At 58.0% G+C, this 19385-nt stretch overlaps 1 protein-coding gene across 3 annotated transcripts in view; it reads right to left on the bottom strand.

Moving 5' to 3' along the window:
- Positions 1–358: 358 nt before the first annotated feature.
- Positions 359–19385, bottom strand: part of PTPRH (protein tyrosine phosphatase receptor type H) — a 33186-nt gene continuing 14159 nt past the window's right edge. For 2 of the 3 annotated variants that reach the window (XM_070401821.1, XM_070401820.1), the window contains exons 2-20: positions 19254–19326; positions 18795–19106; positions 17289–17546; positions 16700–16963; positions 14577–14849; positions 12957–13226; positions 11715–11984; positions 10548–10847; positions 9922–10194; positions 8293–8368; positions 8143–8175; positions 6243–6333; positions 4971–5061; positions 4507–4583; positions 4283–4417; positions 3837–3959; positions 3488–3648; positions 1082–1217; positions 359–973 (exon numbers count right to left, since the gene is read on the bottom strand). In XM_070401821.1, the coding sequence (XP_070257922.1) occupies positions 845–973; positions 1082–1217; positions 3488–3648; positions 3837–3959; positions 4283–4417; positions 4507–4583; positions 4971–5061; positions 6243–6333; positions 8143–8175; positions 8293–8368; positions 9922–10194; positions 10548–10847; positions 11715–11984; positions 12957–13226; positions 14577–14849; positions 16700–16963; positions 17289–17546; positions 18795–19106; positions 19254–19326 (3345 nt within the window). In that variant the 3' untranslated portion in view covers positions 359–844. The remainder of the gene's footprint in view (positions 974–1081; positions 1218–3487; positions 3649–3836; positions 3960–4282; positions 4418–4506; positions 4584–4970; positions 5062–6242; positions 6334–8142; positions 8176–8292; positions 8369–9921; positions 10195–10547; positions 10848–11714; positions 11985–12956; positions 13227–14576; positions 14850–16699; positions 16964–17288; positions 17547–18794; positions 19107–19253; positions 19327–19385) is intronic. The other variant, XM_070401822.1, reaches the window with a different exon arrangement.

Genomic DNA, 19385 nt, shown 5'->3' with positions numbered 1-19385 from the left:
TATTTCCTGCCTTCTCGCCCAGCCACCTGGCATCCGGCCGCCCCTCTCTCCCTAGTATTCAGATATCCAGATGCCAGACTCATTGTGAAAGTGTCCCCCAGGCATCACCCCTCCTCCCCCTTCGAGGTCCCCCTGTCTCCAGGCCCAGGACACCAGCCCCAGGGAACCCATGCACAGGGCCGTGGATGCGGGACTCTGGGCGGGCAGCCTTCTACGCCATCTGCACCTGCTCTTTTTTGGGTGCAAACCTGTGGGTCCCCCTAGCTACCTCCCTAGGACTCACGCCTCAGTGCCTGAGGACCCCATCCCTGGGACCCCACCCCCAGATTATTCCTAGACCCAGAAACCCACTGAGGCATTTCTGCAGAGAATAGTGATTTAATAAGTTATGGGATGGAGGGGGGAAATATGTACAGGGAGTGGGTGCTGGGAACCTGAGGTCTTAGGAGATTTGGTTTCTGGAGTGAAAAGTGGGATCCTGCCTACCTTACTCCTTGGGTGGCCAGAACCTGAACCCGGGACCCTCATCCCTTCTCCTTCCTTCCTTCCTCAGAATCCAGCTTGTTTCTGGGAGACCCTGTAGCCCAAGGGGGCCCTGGTCTCCTCCTCCCGCCAAGAACTAGGACATCCTAGCCCCCATCCCTCTCCTCCTTCATGGAACCAGGATCCTGGCTCCCAGCGGACCTCTCACCCCCAGGGCTGCCAGCCCCCCTCCTCCAGGGCCCAGGAGTCTGGGACCCCAGCCCCTTGCTGTCCCAGGGGTCCAGGAATCTGGGCAAAAGTCTGGATCCCGAGGGTGAGTCTGGCTGGGCGAGGATCTCCGGGCCCCAAAGCTCAGCTTCCCCTAAACATCGAGGGCTTCATCGTTCTCGAAGACCAGGTTCTCGTATACGGCCTCGTTCTTCTGGGCGGTCGGCGGGGCCGACTGCTGCAGGTACCGGAGGAGGCACTGGTGCAGGAAGACGTACTGGGCCTGGGGAGGGGCAGAGGGGGCGGTGAGGGGTGCCCTCCTGAGCGGTGGCCTGCTTGACCCCGGATTCCACCTCCACCCGCCGCCCCAGCCCCCAAAGACCCCAGTCACCTCGGTCTGCACCATCAGGGGCCGACTCTCCCTCATCTTCTTCACGAAGCTGTAGGGCCCCACCACCCCCTCGCACTCCAGCTGCCGCAGCAGGACGTCCAGGGCGATGAGGGTGCCCGTGCGGCCCACGCCGGCGCTGGACGGGGACAGGGAGGGTCAGGTCACCGGAGGGATTTTTGAGACAGAGGGCAGGGGTCTGAATTTTGTTTTGTTTTAAAATATATTCTTTTTTTTTTTTTTTGCACATTTTCTTTAAGACAAAAAACAACACCAAAAACAAAACATTTAGGGGAGAGGTATTACAGAAGTTGATACAGAAGCGAAAGAATGCCTTGTTTCGCTTTGGCTTATAAGCTAGATATAGACATTTACAGAAAGCATAGCACTTAAGTGGGGATAAAATATATTCTATTGATTTTTTAGAGAGGAAGGGAGAGGGATAGAAACATCGATGAGAGAGAAACACCGATCAGCTGCCTCTTGCATGCCCCCTACTGGGGATGTGCCTGCAACCAAGGTACATGCCCTCGACTGGAATCGAACCTGGGACCCTTCAGTCCACAGGCTGACGCTCTATCCACTGAGCCAAACCAGCTAGGGCATGTTTTTTTGTTTAATATATTTTTTATTGATTTCAGAGAGGAAGGGAGAGGGAGAGACAGAAACATCAATGATGAGAATCATTGATCGGCTGCCTCCTGCACTCCCCCTACTGGGGATCGAACCTACAAGCCGGGCCTGTGCCCTTGACTGGACTCGAACCTGGGACTCTTCAGTCCGCAGGCCGATGCTCAATCCAGAGCCAAACCAGCCAGGGCAAATAAAAAAATTTTAACCCCTGGCCATGCTGCTCAGTGGTTGAGTATCATCCCGTGCACCAAAGGTCACTGGTTTGATTCCCGGTCAGGACACGAGCCCGGGGTTGTGGGCTTGATTCCCAGGAAGGGGCGTGCGTGCAGGAGGCAGCCGATCGGTGTTTCTCTCTCTCACGGATCTTTCTCTTTCTCTCCCTCTCCCTTCCTCTGTCTCTAAAATCAATACAAACATATTTTTAAAAAATTTACACAAAAAACTCACCACTTTAAACAATGCAACGGCGTTGGCCATGCTGGGCCAGCATGACCTCTGGCCACTTTCCCAAACACTCCTCTCGCCCGAAGGAGGCGCCGCGCCCATGGGCCCACCCTCCTCTGCCTCCCGCCCCTGGCAACCGCCAGCGTGTTCCCTGGCCGCTGGCCTGCTCCGAGCATTGCCTGTAAACAGGGTCGCCCACTGTGACCTGCGGCGTCTGGCTTCTCTCACTCGGCCTGCCGCTTCCAAGGTCCCCTGCCCCCCCCCCCCCCCCACCGCCCCCCCATCTCCTGAACCTGAGCTTCATGCCTTTTTATGGCTCTAGCTAAGGCTCTGCACAGCCAGGCTCGCGCCCTCTGCACTGGGGGAAGGGACGGCAGTCTGCGGAGGCGCCTCCAGAGGGCGCTCTGCGGGGACCAGGCAGGTGTTAGCGCACCATCGGGCAGACGGGTTAGGAGCCAGACGCAGGCCCTGGCTGGCGTGGCTCAGTGGATGGAGCACCGGCCTGCGGACTGAAGGGTCCCGGGTTCGGTTCCGGTCAAGGGCACGTGCCCGGGTTGCGGGCTCGGTCCTCAGTAGGGGGCGTGCGGGAGGCAGCCGATCCATGATTCTCTCTCATCATTGATGTTTCCATCTCTCCCAGAACCCTGGCCAGTGTGGTTCAGTTGTTCAAAAGGTTGCAGGTTCGATTCCCGGTCAGGGCACGTGCCTGAGTTTCGGGCTCAATCCCCAGTGCGGGGGTGTGCAAGAGGGTGTGCAGGAGGCAGGAAATGTTTCTCTCTCTCTCTCTCTCTCTCAAATCAATACAAATGTTAAAGAGAGTGAGAGCCCCAAGCAGAGGGTGGCTGACCCTCAGAAGCACCCCCTCCTCATCCTCCTCTGACTTACATCCCCTGAAATGTTATCGGAGAGGCTCCAGCAAAAACGGACCTGGATGGAGGGCTGAGGCTGGCACAGGAGCCCAGGGAGGAGTTTCCGAAGCTTCTCCAAGCCTCTGGTGCTTCTCCCTCCCGTTCTCCAACCCCGTCCTCCCTGCCCCTCCTCCTCCTCTCTCAGGCCTTCTCCTCCGTTACCTCCTCCTTTTCTTTCCCATCTTCTCATCGGGACCGTCGTCCCCACGCTGCCTCCCTTACCTCTGTCTCCACCGCCTTCTCCCTCCTCTACAAGTTCCCTTGCACCCAAATCACCCCCTTTTTTGGAGTCCCCAGGGGGCATCTCTCACAAGTAAACTCAGGCATGTGCCCTGACCGGGAATCGAACCCGCGACCTTCACCGGAGAGAGCACGTCTGGGTCAGGCACGGGAGGCCCGAGGACAGGGTCGGGGTGGTCCTCACCTGCAGTGCACGATGGGGGGGCCCCCCTGCGGGGTCTTGTCCAGCCACTGCCTGAGCACCTTCCAGAAGGCCAGCAGGGGGTCCGGGGAGTGGGGGACACCGTGGTCCGGCCAGGCCACGTAGTGGAACTGTCGCACCGACAGAGTCTTCTGCTCCTGCGTCTAGACCGAGGGTGGGGGGTGGGGGTGGAGAGCTCAGAACGGGGGAGAGGGGCCTGGCTGCGGACTGGGGGGTGGGAGGGGCATCCCTGGGGCACCCCATAGTCCCGGGGAGCTGTGGGGAGGGGAATCCCCGGAATGTCCTGGGAGAGGAATTGAGGTGCCGGGTAGCGGGGGGGGCAGGGACTCACGTGTCGCAGCTTCAGGTCTCGGACTGTCCAGTTCTCCATCACCTTCTCCCCCTCCAGGGTCACCTGCAGGTGCCCGTGGGTGCAGGGCTGGGCGTCCAGAGGCCAGTAATGCTCACACTTCACCTGGGGGAGGACTGCAGGGTCAGGGCACGGGGGGCCCAGGGAACCTGCCAAGGCCGCCCCCCCGCCCCCCATGGTGGCTCGGGGTGCAGGTCCACCCTGGCCAGGAGGAGCCTCGGTTCCCAGGTCATTGGGATCGGACTCACCCCACAGGTGGGCACAGGATGGGCTGGGGGGATGGGGGAGGTTGGGGTCCCAGGGAGGGAATCCTGGGGTGCGAGGCAGGGTCCACACTGGGATCAATGTCGGGGGGGATGCCAGGGTGGGGAGGTGTCATGGATGGAGCTCGGGGGTCAGTCCCCGGGTCCCTGCCGGCGTCTGCTCACCCGGCCCAACTCCATGCAGTTGGTCAGCATGACGAGGGTGTGGCTCTGCTGCTCCCACACCAGGCGCCAGAAGTCGCCCACCGTCTGGGGCAGGGGGCCCTGGGTCGCAATGAACTCCCGGGGGCTCCAGAGACCCTGGGGGAGGGAGGCGGGCAGCGGTGACCCCTCGGGGCCCTGAGCTTCCGGGGCCCCCTCCCCCCATTCCTGCTCCCGGGGGGACCTACGGGCATGAAGCTGGCGTTGATGTAGTCGGAGCCCGGGGCCCCTCCGAGGGACCGCAGGGGCACGCGGGACCAGTCGTCTGGGGAGGAGGAGACAGGAGTCAGGCTGAGGGGCGGACAGACACCCGGAGCTCCCAGGGGGCGGAGCAAGGACCTGCTGGGGGCGGAGCCCGCATGTCCCAGGGGGTCAGGGCCGGGCCAGAGGGACAGGGAGCTGGCAAAGTCATGCCTGCGGACAAAGCCAGCAGCAGCTCAAGACTCACAGGGTGGCTCAGTGGTTGAGCGTCGACCTAGGAACCTGGAGGTCACGGTTCAATTCCTGGTAGGGGCACAGGCCCGGGTCGCAGGCCCGATCCCCAGTGTGGGGCGTGCAGGAGGCAGCCAAGCCATGATTCTCTCATCATTGATGTTTCTCTCTCCCTCCCTCTCTGACATCAATAAAAACATATTAAAAGACACAGACTCACAAGGCAGCACGTTCCGGTAGCGGTTCTTGGCGCTGTTTTCTGGAGCCGAGGCCACCGTCTGAGACTGGCCGTGGCCCTCCATGGCCAGGTTCTGGGGCGCAGGCAGAGGAGGGGTGCATGGTGTAAGGGTTCCTCCAGCTTCCCCCAAGGACACCCCCCGGGCTCCCTTGGCCGCCCCCCCCCCCCATTTACTCCTTGTGCCCTGGAGGTCTGTGGCCCCCCAGGAATGGAACGTGTGCGCATTGGGGATGATTGAGGAGACTGTGGGGGCAAGAGGGGGGCCGCCTAGAGAGGGGGTGTCAGGGGAAAACCCACGTGTGTCTCTAGGGCTGACACGGCCCTGCCACAGGTCCCACCGCACAGACACAGTCAGCCTGAGGATGGCTGTGCCAGTGGACAGGCACTGGGCACTGATTTTGTTTAATAACAAGAGGGGGGAGGTCTGGATGGGCATGTGGGGCTCAGCTGAGCTCCTCTGTCCTTACCCACCTGCTGCTCCCTGCCCCACCCCCATCCCTATCCACCTGGTGCTCCCCTGCCCCATTCCCCACCCCCCACCCACCTGGTGCTCCCCTGCCCCATTCCCCACCCCCACCCACCTGGTGCTCCCCTGCCCCATTCCCCACCCCCACCCACCTGGTGCTCCCCTGCCCCATTCCCCACCCCCACCCACCTGGTGCTCCCCTGCCCCATTCCCCACCCCCACCCACCTGGTGCTCCCCTGCCCCATTCCCCACCCCCACCCACCTGGTGCTCCCCTGCCCCATTCCCCACCCCCACCCACCTGGTGCTCCCCTGCCCCATTCCCCACCCCCACCCACCTGGTGCTCCCCTGCCCCATTCCCCACCCCCACCCACCTGGTGCTCCCCTGCCCCATTCCCCACCCCCACCCACCTGGTGCTCCCCTGCCCCATTCCCCACCCCCACCCACCTGGTGCTCCCCTGCCCCATTCCCCACCCCCACCCACCTGGTGCTCCCCTGCCCCATCCCCCACCCACCTGGTGCTCCCCTGCCCCATTCCCCACCCCTATCCACCTGGTGCTCCCCTGCCCCATCCCTCACCCACCTGGTGCTCCCCTGCCCCATTCCCCACCCCCATCCACCTGCTGCTCCCCTGCCCCATCCCTCACCCACCTGGTGCTCCCCTGCCCCATCCCCCACCCCTATCCACCTGGTGCTCCCCTGCCCCATCCCCCACCCCCACCCACCTGGTGCTCCCCTGCCCCATCCCCCACCCACCTGGTGCTCCCCTGCCCCATCCCCCACCCACCTGGTATTCCTCAGCAAAGCCGCAGTTGCTGTCCTTCTCATTTTTGCGGACGTGGTCAGCAAAGTCAGCCGCAGGGATATCCCTGGGGAAGCTGGGGGGGGGGGGGGGGGGACACACAGAGATTTTAGCTGCCTTTAACCCTGTGCTGTTGGGATGGAGAAAAGGTGCTCTTATTGTTGTTCACGTCCCCAGGACGTATGTATCTCATAACCGGAAGCCTGGAGCCCTTGACGCCTCCCCCCACTTGGCCCCACCTGATCGCCCACAACTGCCCTTCCCTGTTGGGGGCGACCAGGCCAGCAGGGGAGGGCCGTTGGGTGCATTAGGCAGGCAGCAGGCAGGTGAGTGGTTAGGAGTCAGTGGTCCTGGATGGCGAGAGGCATGTCTGACTGCCGGTTTAGTCCCGCGATCCCCTGTGGGATCAGGACTAAACCGGCAGTCGGACATCCCCTGAGGGGTCCCTGAATGGAGAGGGTGCAGGCCGGGCTGAGGGACAACCCCCCCTCTCCTGTGCACGAATTCTGTGCACTGGGCCTCTAGTAGCAATAATAATAGTAATAATAAGGTGATTTTCATTCATCAATTCCACTCCCGGACATACATGAAAAGGAATTGAAAGCAGTGTCTCGAAAAGGTAAGTGAGCACTCCTATTCGGAGCAGCATCCTTCACAGGACGGAAGCTGGAAGCAACCACGTGTCCATTGGTGGGTGAGTGGATAAGCCGTGTGTCTCCCCACACACAGTGGGGAACTGTTCCGCCTTCAGAGAGGGGGAATTCCCACATCGACATGGCTCGGATGGACCCGGGGACATTGTGTTGTGCGAGAGGAGCCACTCACAAAAGGACAAATCCTATACGGTTTTACCGAAATTAATTTCTTTTTTCTTTTTTTTTTTCCAGTGAGTGGAAAAGAGGGGAGACAGAGAGAGAAACACAGCAATCTGAGAGAGACACATGGATTGGCTGGCGAGGTACGTGCCTTTCACTGGAATTGATTGAACCTGAGACCCTTCAGTCTGCCGGGCAATGCTCTATCCACTGAACCAAACTGGCTAGGGCCCCATTAATTGAAAAGATTTTAAACTTGATTCTCAGAGAAGAAGCGAGAGGGAGAGAGAGAAGCGTAATAGCAATAGGCTGCCTCCTGCACGCTCCCCACTCCCAGGAATCCTGACCAGGAACTGCACCCAAACAGCGGAGCCACACCGGCCAACGGCTCATTTTTTTGTTTAAATTCACTCAAAAAAGGAAAAGGTGGGCCATCTCCATTTCAAGCCACTCCCCTCCCCCTGGGCTCCAACCCCCTCCTTGCCTTCCGTTTTGGGACCCACTTCTCTTTCCCTTGAGCTTGTAACCCTGCTAATCTCTCTCATGAAAAAGAAATCATCTGACCCTGTGTCACTGCAACTGCAGCTCTTTCTCACTCCATTCCTTGTAAGATAGTCTTATCAACGCTCTTTTTCTTTCTCTTAATATATTTTTATGCCCTGGCTGGTGTGGCTCAGTGGGTAGAGCGTCGGCCTGGGGACTGAAGGGTCCCAGGTTCAACTCCAGTCAAGGGCACGTGCCCGGGTTGCAGGCTCGATCCCCAGTAGGGGACGCGCAGGAGGCAGCGGATCAATGATTCTTTCTCATCATAAAAGTTTCTCTCTCTCTCCCTCTCCCTTCCTCTCTGATATCAATAAAAATATATAAAAATAAACATATAAAAAAATAAAAAATATATTTTAAGAAAGGCCTGTGATCTCTGTCACCAAGGGCATCAGGCCCGTCTGAGACTAGTGTGGGGGGAGGGGTCTCTGATCCTGCCCTATGACCTACCCAGTGCCCAGCGAACACCCCCCTCCCATGTGACCTTTCAGAGATCCTTCTGGATGCTCCCCCAACCGCCGGCTCACCTGAGTGCTGGCTCCTTCAGGCTCTTTTTATACCTGGGGGAAAGGATGTTGGGAGGAAAGGCTCAGGAAGTGAGGTTGGACCGGAGGCCCTGATCCCTCCCTGACTCCCACCTCCGGGCGCTCGGTCAGCCCAGCCCTGCACAGTCTCACCTCCTCAGGAAGAAGATCAGCAGGCCCACCAGGATGAGGAACAGCAGGACCCCGACAACGGCCCCAGCGATGACCCCTGGGGGAGGAGGCACGGGAGCCATTAGGGCCCAGGTCCTAGCTCCTGACACCCCAACTCTCCTGTCTCCACCTTTTTTATTTTTAAACTAGAGGCCCGGTGCACAAAAATTTGTGCACTGGGGGGGGGGGGGGTCCCTCAGCCCAGCCTGTGCCCTCTCTCAGTCTGGGAACCCTCGGGGGATAACCACCTGCTGGCTTAGGCCTACTCCCTGGGGGATCAGGCCCAAGCTGGCACTCAGACATCCCTCTGGCAGCCCGGGAATCCTTGGGGGATGTCCACTTGCCAGCAGGGAGCAGACCTAAGCTGCAGTCGGACATCCTTAGCGCTGCTGAGGAGGCGGGAGAGGCTCCCACCACCACCGCTGTACTGGCAGTCCTCAGCCTGGCTTGTGGCTGAGCAGAGCCCCCGCTGTGGGAACGCACTGACCACCAGGGGTCAGCTCCTGCATTGAGCGTCTGCCCCCTGGTGGTCAGTGTGTGTCATAGTGACCAGTCATTCCCAGTGGTTCTGCTTTTAGAGTCAATTTGCATATTACCCTTTTATTATATAGGAGTGCCTGGCCAGCCTGGGTGAGGGGCTGATGGCTGTTTGCAGGCTGGCCACAAGCCCCAGCCACCCAAACTCTCAGTGGAGGCTGGCTGGAAGCAAGTATCTGGGATTTATTTGTCTTCTATAATTGAAACTTTGTTGCCATGAGCGGAGGCCACAGCAGGCTCACGGCAAGCGGGAAGCTTGGCTTCCTCCATCACCCGTGCAACCAAGTCTCCTGCTTGCTCCAGCTCCGTGGCTGCCGGCCGCCATCTTGGTTGGGTTAATTTGCATATAGCCACTCTGATTGGCTGGTGGGCATGGCTCAGGGCATAGCGAAGGTATGGTCAATTAGCATCTTTGTCTTTTATTAGTGTAGATATGTTTTTACTTATTTCAGAGAGGAAGGGAGACGGAGAGAGAGAGATAGAAACATCAATGTTGAGAGAGAATCATGGATTGGCTGCCTCCTGCACACCCCCTACTGGGGATCGAGCCCACAACCCAGGCATGTGCCCTTGGCTGGATTCAAACCTGGGACCCTTCAGTCTGCAGGCCGATGCTCTATCCATTCAGCCAAACCGGCTAGGGCACACTGTACACTTTAAATGGGTGAGTTGAGCCCTAGCTGGTTTGGCTCAATGGATAGAGCGTGCGCCTGTGGACTGAAGGGTCCCAGGTTCAATTCTGGTCAAGGGCACATGCCCGGGCTGTGGGCTCGGTCCCCAGTGGGGGTGTGTGAGGGAGGCGGCCGATCGATGCTTCTCTCTCAGCATTGATGTTTCTCTCCCTCCTTCTCCCTTCCTCTCTGAAATCAATAAAAAAGTATTCTAAATAATTAAATATATAAATGGGTGAGTTCTATGTCCTGTGACTTACATCTCAATAAAACTGTTTTAAAGAAAGCAGAAAACAAAACACAAACGAGCAAACAGGAAGGACCCCCTGAGTAGGTCAGACTCCCTCCACACAGGGCCTGAGGGGGCCTGGAGAGACTGTGCGTCCCCTGGGGCTCTGCTCACCTGCACTCTCCGTGTGGCAGGTCACGGAGGCAGCTGGGGCCCTCAGTCCGTCCCAGATGGTCTTGACCGTGGCTGCGTAGGACTGAGCCGGCTGGAGGTTGGACACGGACATGCCCCTGTCCTTCCCGCAGGAGGCTTGGTCCCCGGAGACCTGCTGCCCGCCCACCTGCAGCTCAAAGGCCTCATAGCCGCCCAGGGGGCAGGTCCAGGTCAGGGTGACCCCATAGCCACCAGAGATGCTGGTGCAGGAGATGATGGTGACGGGGTCCGGGTCTGGGAGGAGGGGAAAGAGGACTCGGTAGGTGCCAGCCAAGATGGTGTTCCCTCCCTCCCCCGCTTCACCGCCAGTGATGCCAATTCTGTGACCTCGACAAGGAGCTCATCCTTCCCTTCCCCAAATCCAAATACTTCTTCATCCCTTGCTTTCTAAATACCCAAACTGACTCCCAACATGTCCCCCAAAACTACAACTCCCATGAGCGCTCTGACTCTCTGGATCACTGCAGCTTATACAGTCAGGGCCCCATGGCCTGATGGGATTTGTAGTCTACTCACTTCTCATCCACAAACCCCCCCCCCCCCCCCCCCCCCCCCCCCGCAAAGGGGTAAAAGGGGGCCCATCTCACTTGTGGATGCGCGGAGGCTCTGTGTGGAACCGGCTACATCGCTCCTCTCCGCCCACACGCTGAAGTTGTATGGAGTCCCAGGTTCCAGGCCCTTCACCACATACCAAGTCTCTTTGGTCCTGGCTATCTGGTCGACCTGGTGTGCTTGGGGGTCTCCTTCCCCCTGGGGAGGTCCCCCACCGGCCCACCGGACACAGTATATGTAGAGCTGAGAGCGGGGGTCTGCCGGGGCCGCCCACCGCAGGGCGATTGAGTTGTTGGTCTGCGTTTCCTTCTGCAGAGCTGTGACCTCGTTAGGAGCTGAGAATTGAGAGAGACAACTCAAGGGGCAGATCCCCAAGGCCCCTCACACCGAGTCTGCTCACCTCCCCTTCCCTGCAGGTGCCCCCGCCATCGGATCGCATACTTCCCAAGAGGCGGGGACCATGGTCGCTGGGTCCTCTCTGTCCTAAGTCCACATACCCGGGTCCCACTCACCACCCTTCCACACACAACAAGTTCCTAGACGGTTCTGCTGACGTCAGTCTTCTTAGCCCAAATGGCCAAAGACTGAAGAGTTCCGGTTCCCGTGCATCAGCAGTGCACCTAGTCCCTGGGGTCATTCTGCTGCCTCTCACTATTGGGAACCACACCTGCCGGCTGGGAGGCGGGGCCCCGTTGGACCCAACAGTTCACCAGGACAAGCTGTGGGCGACCGTCTAGCTCAGCGGTTCTCAACCTGTGGGTCGCGACCCCTTTGGCAGTCGAACGACCCTTTCACAGGGGTCGCCTAAGACCATCCTGCATATCAGATATTTACATGATGATTCATCACAGTAGCAACATGACAGTGATGAGGTAGCAACGAAAATAATTTTATGGTTGGGTCACAACGTGAGGAACTGTATTTAAAGGGCCAGAAGGTTGAGAACCGCTGGTCTAGCTGGTGACTGTGCTGATCCCTGGATAGCCAGGGGCTCTCTTTGTCCCCAAAGACGGACCCTCCAATCAGAAAAACCTGGTCGCTGAGGACAGACACACCCTGGGAGGCAGACCTACAGGCTCAAGGTCTGATGGGGCTGGTGAGGGGTCGCCGAGCACAGTTCGTCTCCCAGGAACCTTGCTCCATGCCCCCATCACTCTCCCCTCAGCCCAGTATGCTGGGCCCCGACCTAGACAGGGTCTCACCTGTGGCCCGCATGAGGGTCTCTTTGCTGCTGCTGACTCCGTTCCTCTCCGCCCACACGGTGAAGGTGTACAGGGTCCCAGCTTCCATTGCGTCCACTGTGATCCTGGTATCCGGGGTGTTCCGGATCCCAGTGGCAACCCCGCCCTCCATGGTCCAGGAGACCCGGTAGGTGTAGGGAGGGTAATCTGGGCCCTGGGGAGCTGTCCAGCTCAGGGTGATGGAGCTGGTGGTCTGGTCCTGGACCCTGAGACTTGTCACCGCATTGGGGACTGGCAGAAGGAACAGAGAGAAAGTCAGGCTTCCTCGCCCCTCATCTGGACACAGTCATGTTCCTGCTCCCTGCGCAGCCCAGCTTGTTAGGAAATACTTCCTGGCCCTGGCTGGGTAGCTCAGTGGGTCAGAGTGTCGTCTCAATATGTTAAGATTGGAGTCCGATCCCCGGTCAGGGCACATACAAGAATCAACCAATGAACGCATCAAAGGGAACAACAAATCAGTATTTCTGTCTCTTTCTCTCACTGTCTACCCCACCCCCACCCCACCCCCACCGCCCAGCCGGCGTGGCTCGGTGGTTGAGCATCCACGTATAACCAGGAGGTCCTGGTTCGATTCCCGGTCAGGGCACATGCCCAGGTGCCAGGCTTGATCCATGGTGTGGGGTGTGTAGGAGGCAGCCAATCAATGATTCGCTCTCATCATGGTCTTAGGCAACACCTGTGAAAGGGTCATTCCACCGCCAAAGGGGTGGCGACCCAGAGGTTGAGAACCGCTGGTCTAGCTGGTGACTTTACAGATTCCTGGACAGCCAGGGGCTCTCTTCCTCCCCAAAGACAGACCCTCCAACCAGAAAACCCGGTCGCTGAGGACAGACACCCCCTAGGACAGTGGTCGGCAAACTCATTTGTCAACAGAGCCAAATATCAACAGTACAACAATTGAAATTTCTTTTGAGAGCCAAATTTTTTAAACTTAAACTATATAGGAAGGTACATTGTTATTAACTTAAATAGGGTACTCCTAAGGCTTAGGAAGAGCCACACTCAAGGGGCCAAAGAGCTGCATGTGGCTCTCGAGCCGAGTTTGCCGGCCACGACCCTAGGAGGCAGACCTACAAGCTCAAGGTCTGATGAGGCCGGTGAGGGGTCGCCGAGCACAGTTCGTCTCCCAGGAACCTTGCACCATGCCCCCATCGCTCTCCTTCCACCCCAGTATGCTGGGCCCGGAACTATATGGGGTCTCACCTGTGGCCCCCATGAGGGTCTCATTGCTGCTGCTGACTCCGTTCCTCTCCGCCCACACGGTGAAGGTGTACAGGGTCCCAGCTTCCATTGCGTTCAATGTGACCCTGGTATCCGGGGTGTTCTGGGTCCCAGTGGCAACCCCGCCCTCCATGGTCCAGGAGACCCAGTAGGTGTAGGGAGGGTGATCTGGGCCCTGGGGAGCTGTCCAGTTCAGGGTGATGGAGCTGGTGGTCTGGTCCTGGATCCCGAGACTTGTCACCGCATTGGGGACTGGCAGAAGGAACAGAGGGAAAGTCAGGCTTCCTCGCCCCTCGTCCGCAAGATCCGGACACAGCCATGTTCCTGCTCCCTGCGCAGCCCAGCTTCCTGGCCCTGGCTGGGTAGCTCAGTGGATTAGAGTGTTGTCTCAATATGTCAAGATTGGAGTCTGATCCCCGGTCAGGGCACATACAAGAATCAACCAATGAATGCATCCAGGGGAACAACAAATCCATATTTCTGTTTCTTTCTCTCACTGCCCACCTCTCCCACCACCCAGCCGGCGTGGCTCAGTGGTTGAGCATCCACGTATAACCAGGAGGTCCCGGTTCGATTCCGGGTCAGGGCACATGCCCAGGTGCCAGGCTTGATCCCCGGTGTGGGGTGTGTAGGAGGCAGCCAATCGATGATTCGCTCTCATCATTGATGTATCTGTCTCTCTCTCCCCCTCCCTTCATCTCTGAAATCAATCCTAGATAATAAAGAGCTAATATGCTAATTAGACTGAACAGCAGAACGACCGTCCAGATGATCTTCTGGATGAAGGCAGGGCTGAGGGCCCAAGGCAGCCATGGCTGCGAGAGGCTGAGCCCTTTGCACAAATTTTGTGCACTGGGCCTCTAGTAAAAAATATATATTTAAAAAATGGGGGTTTTTTTTTTTGCCCTGACTGGTTTGGCTCAGTGGATAGAGCGTCGGCCTGCGGACTCAAGGGTCCCAGGTTCGATTCTGGTCAAGGGCATGTACCTGGGTTGCGGGCACATCCCCAGTGGGGGATGTGCAGGAGGCAGCTGATCGATGTTCCTCTCTCATCGATGTTTCTAACTCTCTGTCCCTCTCCCTTCCTCTCTGTAAAAAATCAATAAAATATATTTAATAAATAAATAAATAAAATAAAAAATGTTTTTAAATAAAATCAAGAAATATAAGAAAGAAACACTTCCTGCTCTGGCAGGTGTGGCGCAGTTGGTAGGGCCTTTTCCCACGTGCCAGGAGGTCACCAGTTCAATTCCTGGTCAGAGCACACGCCTGGGTTGCAGGCTCATTCCCAGGTAGGAAGCATGTAGGAGGCAGCAGATTGATGTTTCCCTCTCACATTGTTTCTCTCTCTCTCTCTCTCTCTCTCTCTCTCTCTCTCTCGTGTGCGCGCCCTCTCCATTCCCATCTCTCTATAAATCAATAAACTATGCGCAGTGTCACCCTCCTGGCCCGGTCAGTCCCCAGATACAGCCACATCTCTCCTCGGTGGGTGGGTCCGGCTCACTGAGGCTAAAGCCAGAGCGTGGGGCCCAGAGAAGGTGCCATTGCGGCCGTCCCAGGCCTCTCCCCAAAGCAGAGCGGACACAGGGGGGCGGCGCTCACCTGTGGAGACGCTGAGGTTCTGCCTGGAGCTAGGCACGGCGTTCTTTTCCGCCCACACCGAGAACACGTACAGGGTCCCGGGTTCGAGTCCCTCCACCGTGGCATCGGTGTCAGCCGTGCTTTGCTTTTTAGTTTCGCTACTGCCGCCAGCGTACTCAACCCAGTAGGTGTAGTTCTGAGGGTCAGGGTCATCGTCTTCGGGCGCCTCCCAGCTCAGGGTGATGGAGCCGGGCGTCTGCTTCGTGCTGTTCAGATTCCTGACGTGGTTGGGGGCTGAGACATGAGGGAGAAGGATCAGTGTCCACAGGGAGCCGATCAGAGGGGACACAAGGTGGGCACTTTAAAAAAATATTTGTATTGATTTCAGAGAGGAAGGGAGAGAGAGGGAGAGAGAGAGAGAGAGAGAGAGAAACATCAATGATGAGAGAGAGTCACTGATTGGCTGCCTCCTGCACGTCCCCCACTGGGGATCGAGGCCCCAACTCTTTCATGTGCCCTGACCTGGAATTGAACCGTGACCCCCAGGTTCATAGGTCAACGCTCAACCACGGAGCCACTCGGGGGGCCGGGACCGGTGGCATTTCTAACCCTCACAGTTCCCGGTCCTGCCTCCACCAGGGGTCCCAGGAGATGGAGGGGAGGGGTCTGCACGGGGGCGATGTGCACACGGGACCCTGAGATCTTGTTCACACGCAGGTCCTGACTCGGTGGGTCCGGAACAGACGGAGACGCTGCCCCTCCAGGCAGTCCTCCGGGGTCGCTGGGGGCCCCCCCAGGGACCATGCTCTGGGGAGCAAGGCTCTGGACCGGAGCACCCCACTCACATTTCTGCAGGGAAGGAGGGGAGTGCTCTCCCGAGGCCCCACACAGCAGGCTCTGGGCCAGCGGGAGACGGAGGGGGCCCCTGGCCTGAGCTCTCGGGCCCGTGAAATGAGGAACCGGCTTTGCCGTTAGAGCGAGCTCACATGTAAACAGCCAAGCATGACGAGTGGCCAGCGGGAGCAGGGGAGGGGGTGGAGCAGGGGAGGGGGTGGAGCTGGTGGCCTGAGCTTCCAGCCTCAAGACCAGTGGTTCTTTAAATACAGCTCCTCATGTTGTGACCCAACCATAAAATTATTTTCGTTGCTGCTTCATCACTGTCATGTTGCTGCTGTTATGAATCGTCATGGAAATATCTGATATGCAGGATGGTCTTTGGCGACCCCTGTGAAAGGGTCGTGCGACCGCCAAAGGGGTGGAGACCCACAGGTTGAGAACCGCTGCTCTAGACCCTGACATAGCTGGGAGCTAGGAGAGCCGAGGGTCCGCGTGTCCACAGGCCACAGTACCCCCGCCCCCCGCCCCAGAGCGGAGGGAACAGGCCCTGCCCCACCCAGCATGGCTGCTGAGGAAGACACTCCCCGGCCTGGACTGGGCTTTAAGTCTCACACCCGGACTGATCCCAGCTCAGAACCCCATGATGTTGCGGGCACATCCCCAGTGGGGAGTGTGCAGGAGGGGGATGATCAATGTTTCAATGAGAGAGAGAGAGAGAGAGAGAGAGAGAGAGAGAGAGAGAGAGAAACATCAATGATGAGGCAGAATCATTGATCAGCTGCCTCCTGCACGTCCCCCACTGGAAATCGAGCCCACAACCAGGGCATGTGCCCTTGGCCGGAATCGAACCTGGGACCCCTCAGTCCCCAGGCCGACGCTCTATCCATTGAGCCAAACCAGCCAGGGCCCCATGGATGTTCTTTCTTCATCTCCTGCACAACGTGACCCAGAGAGACGTGGGGCTAGAGACTCTGCCACCTTCTCCTGATGACCCACCACCTCCACCTATCACCTCCCATAAAAAAATACCCAAAAAACCCCCACAAAGCTGGGCAGCGTGGCTCAGCGGTTGAGCGTTGACCTATGAACCAGGAGGTCATGGGTTCGATTCCCCATCAGGGCTCATGCCAAGCTGCAGGCTCCATCCCCAGTAGGGGGCGTGCAGGAGATCCATGATTCTCCCTCATCACTGTGTTTTTCTCTCTCTCCTTCCTTCCTCTCCGAGATCAATAAAAATATATTTAAAAAACAAAAACAGGATAATGACGACAAAATCAATACCCCCCCCCCCCCCCCCCCCCCGTCACCTGTGGCTGCGCTGAGAGGGGTCCGGGAGCTGCTGATGTTTCCGTTCTCCACCCACACGGCGAGCTCGTAGGCAGACCCAGGTTTCAGTCCGTCCACTGTGACACTGGTGTGTGTTGTGCTCTGGTTCCCAGTTTCGCCACCGCCACCCGTCCACTCGACCCAGTAGGTGTAGTTCCGGTCAGGACCCTGGGGCGGCCCCCAGCACAGGGTGATGGAGCTGGTGGTCTGATTCTCCACGGTCAGGTTGCTGACGGGGTTGGGGGCTGGACGACAGGAGGAAGGCTCAGTGTCCGCAGGGGAGCCGGTCATCGCTGACCCTCCCAGTTCCCAGTGTGGCCCCTGCCCGCTCTGGGTGCTAAACAGAGACACCCTCCTGGCCCCCCCCACTAGCATGATGGTCTAGAAAGCTCCCCAGCCCTAACTCAGAGGCAGGAGGACCCAGGGACAACCCTGGGCTGTGGTCAGCTCTCCTGGGGCCCGGCGGCAGGTCCTGCCGGCTGCCCTGGGTTGGCCCTGCTCCCACCGGGTCCCAGCCGCCTCCTCCCACCCCCAGGGGGGAACCCAGCCATCGGACGGGGTGCGGCTGACCTGTGGAGCCCTCCTGGGTCTGCACGGAACTGGGGACTCCGTGCTTCTCCGCCCACACGGAGAACAGGTAGGAGGTTGCCGGCGTGAGTCCCTGCACCGTGTACGTGACATCTGTCGTGTTCCGGGTCTCATTCTTGCCATCGTCTCCCGTGCACCGGACCCAGTAGGTGTAGCTTTGGGGGTCTGGGGCCTCCCAGAGCAGGGTGATAGAGTTGGTGGTCTGATTCTTCATGGTCAGTTTGCTGACGGGGTTGGGGGCTGAGGAGGGGACAGGAGAGGGAATCAGCCTGGACTCTGGAGCCACATGTCCAGGCCTTCCTTCCCCGCTGGGCCTGGGAAGCCTGGGGCAGTGGCTAGACCCTCAAGTCCAAAATGGCAGCCATGCCCGGCCCGCGTGGCTCAGTGGTTGAGCGTCCACCTATGAACCAGGAGGTCACGGTTCGATTCCCGGTCGGGGCACATGCCGGGGTTGCGGGCTCCATCCCAGGTGTGGGGCAGGCAGGAGGCAGCCAATGAATGCTTCTCTCTCATCGTTGACGCTTCTGTCTCTCTCTCCCTTTCTCCTCCTCTATAAAATCAATAAAAACATATTTTTTAAAAAAATAAATAAACATATCCTGGGGTGAGGATAAACAAACAAATGAGCCCTAGCCAGCTTGGCTCAGTGGGTAGAGCATCAGCCATCATCGACCTGTGGACTGAAGGGTTGTGGATTCGAATCCAGTCAAGGGCACATGCCTGAGTTTCTGGCTCCATCCCCAGTAGGGGGCGTGCAGGAGGCAACCGATCCATGATTCTCTCTCATCATTGATGTTTCTATCTCTCTCCTTCTCCTGTCCTCTCTGAAATCAATAAAGAAATATATTTTTAAAAAATAAATAACTAGCTGAAACCGGTTTGGCTCAGTGAATAGAGCGTCGGCCTGCGGACTGAAAGGTCCCGGGTTCGATTCCGGTCAAGGGCATGTACCTGGGTTGCGAGCACATCCCCAGTAGGAGATGTGCAGGAGGCAGCTGATCGATGTTTCTCGCTCATCCATGTTTCTGGCTCTCTATCTCTCTCCCTTCCTCTCTGTAAAAAATCAATAAAATATTTAAAAAAATAAATAAATAAATAAATAAATAAATAACTAAAAATCCATGGAAAAATATCCTCGGATGAGTTTTAAAAAATGTATATATAATTTTAAAAAAAACTTTTATTAAACACACACAGCCCTAACCAGTTTGGCTCAGTGGCTAGAGCATTGGCCTGTGGACTCAAGGGTCCCAGGTTCGATTTTGGTCAAGGGCATGTACCTTGGTTGTGGGCACATCCCCAGTGGGGAGTGTGTAGGAGGCAGCTGATCGATGTTTCTCTCTCATGGATGTTTCTAACTCTCTATTCCTCTCCCCTCCTCTCTGTAAAAAATCAATAAAATATATTTTTTAAAAAACAAAACACACACACACACACACACACACACACACAACCAACCACAACAGATTAAGCAGGGGCTGCTCTCACCTGTGCTGGCACTGAGGGTCGCCTCAGAGCTGTTGGCTCCACCTCCCTCCACCCACACAAAAAACACATAGCGGGTCGCGGGTTTGAGTCCTGTCGCCGTGTAAGTGAAGTCTGTCGTATTTTGAGGCTCATCTTTGCAACCGTCTCCAGTGCACCTGACCCAGTAGGTGTAGGTGTGGTTCGACGGGGTAGGGTCTTCCGGGGCCTCCCAGCGCAGGGTGATGGAGCTGCTGGTCTGATTCCACACATTCAGGTTCCTGACGGTGGCGTTGACGGTGGCGTTGACGGTGGCGTTGACGGTGGCGTTGGGTGCTGGGAATCGGGAAGCAAGGCTGGGTCCCTAATCCCCTCAGGAGACCAGATTGACCCCTCCCATCAGCGCCTACCAGGGATCCTGGCACCCTCCATGGAGACCCCCCCTACCCCCCCAAAGCTCACACACGAGACTTGAGGTGCTACCTCTCTGGGCGGGTGGTGGACTCAGCAAGGATTCATCACCGGCTGCCTTGGCTCCAGTCCAGATGCACAGGCCCTGGGGGGAGCCCAGGGGAGAGTCAGAGCCTAGCCTCCCCTCCAGGCCCAGGTGAGACT

Source organism: Myotis yumanensis, unplaced genomic scaffold (genome assembly GCF_028538775.1).
Source record: "Myotis yumanensis isolate MYYU_CA2020_CCGP unplaced genomic scaffold, mMyoYum1.0.hap1 SCAF_23, whole genome shotgun sequence".
Lineage (NCBI taxonomy): Eukaryota > Metazoa > Chordata > Mammalia > Chiroptera > Vespertilionidae > Myotis > Myotis yumanensis.
The sequence above is the reverse complement of the archived record's forward strand: the minus strand, read 5'-3'. Positions and strand labels throughout refer to the sequence as shown.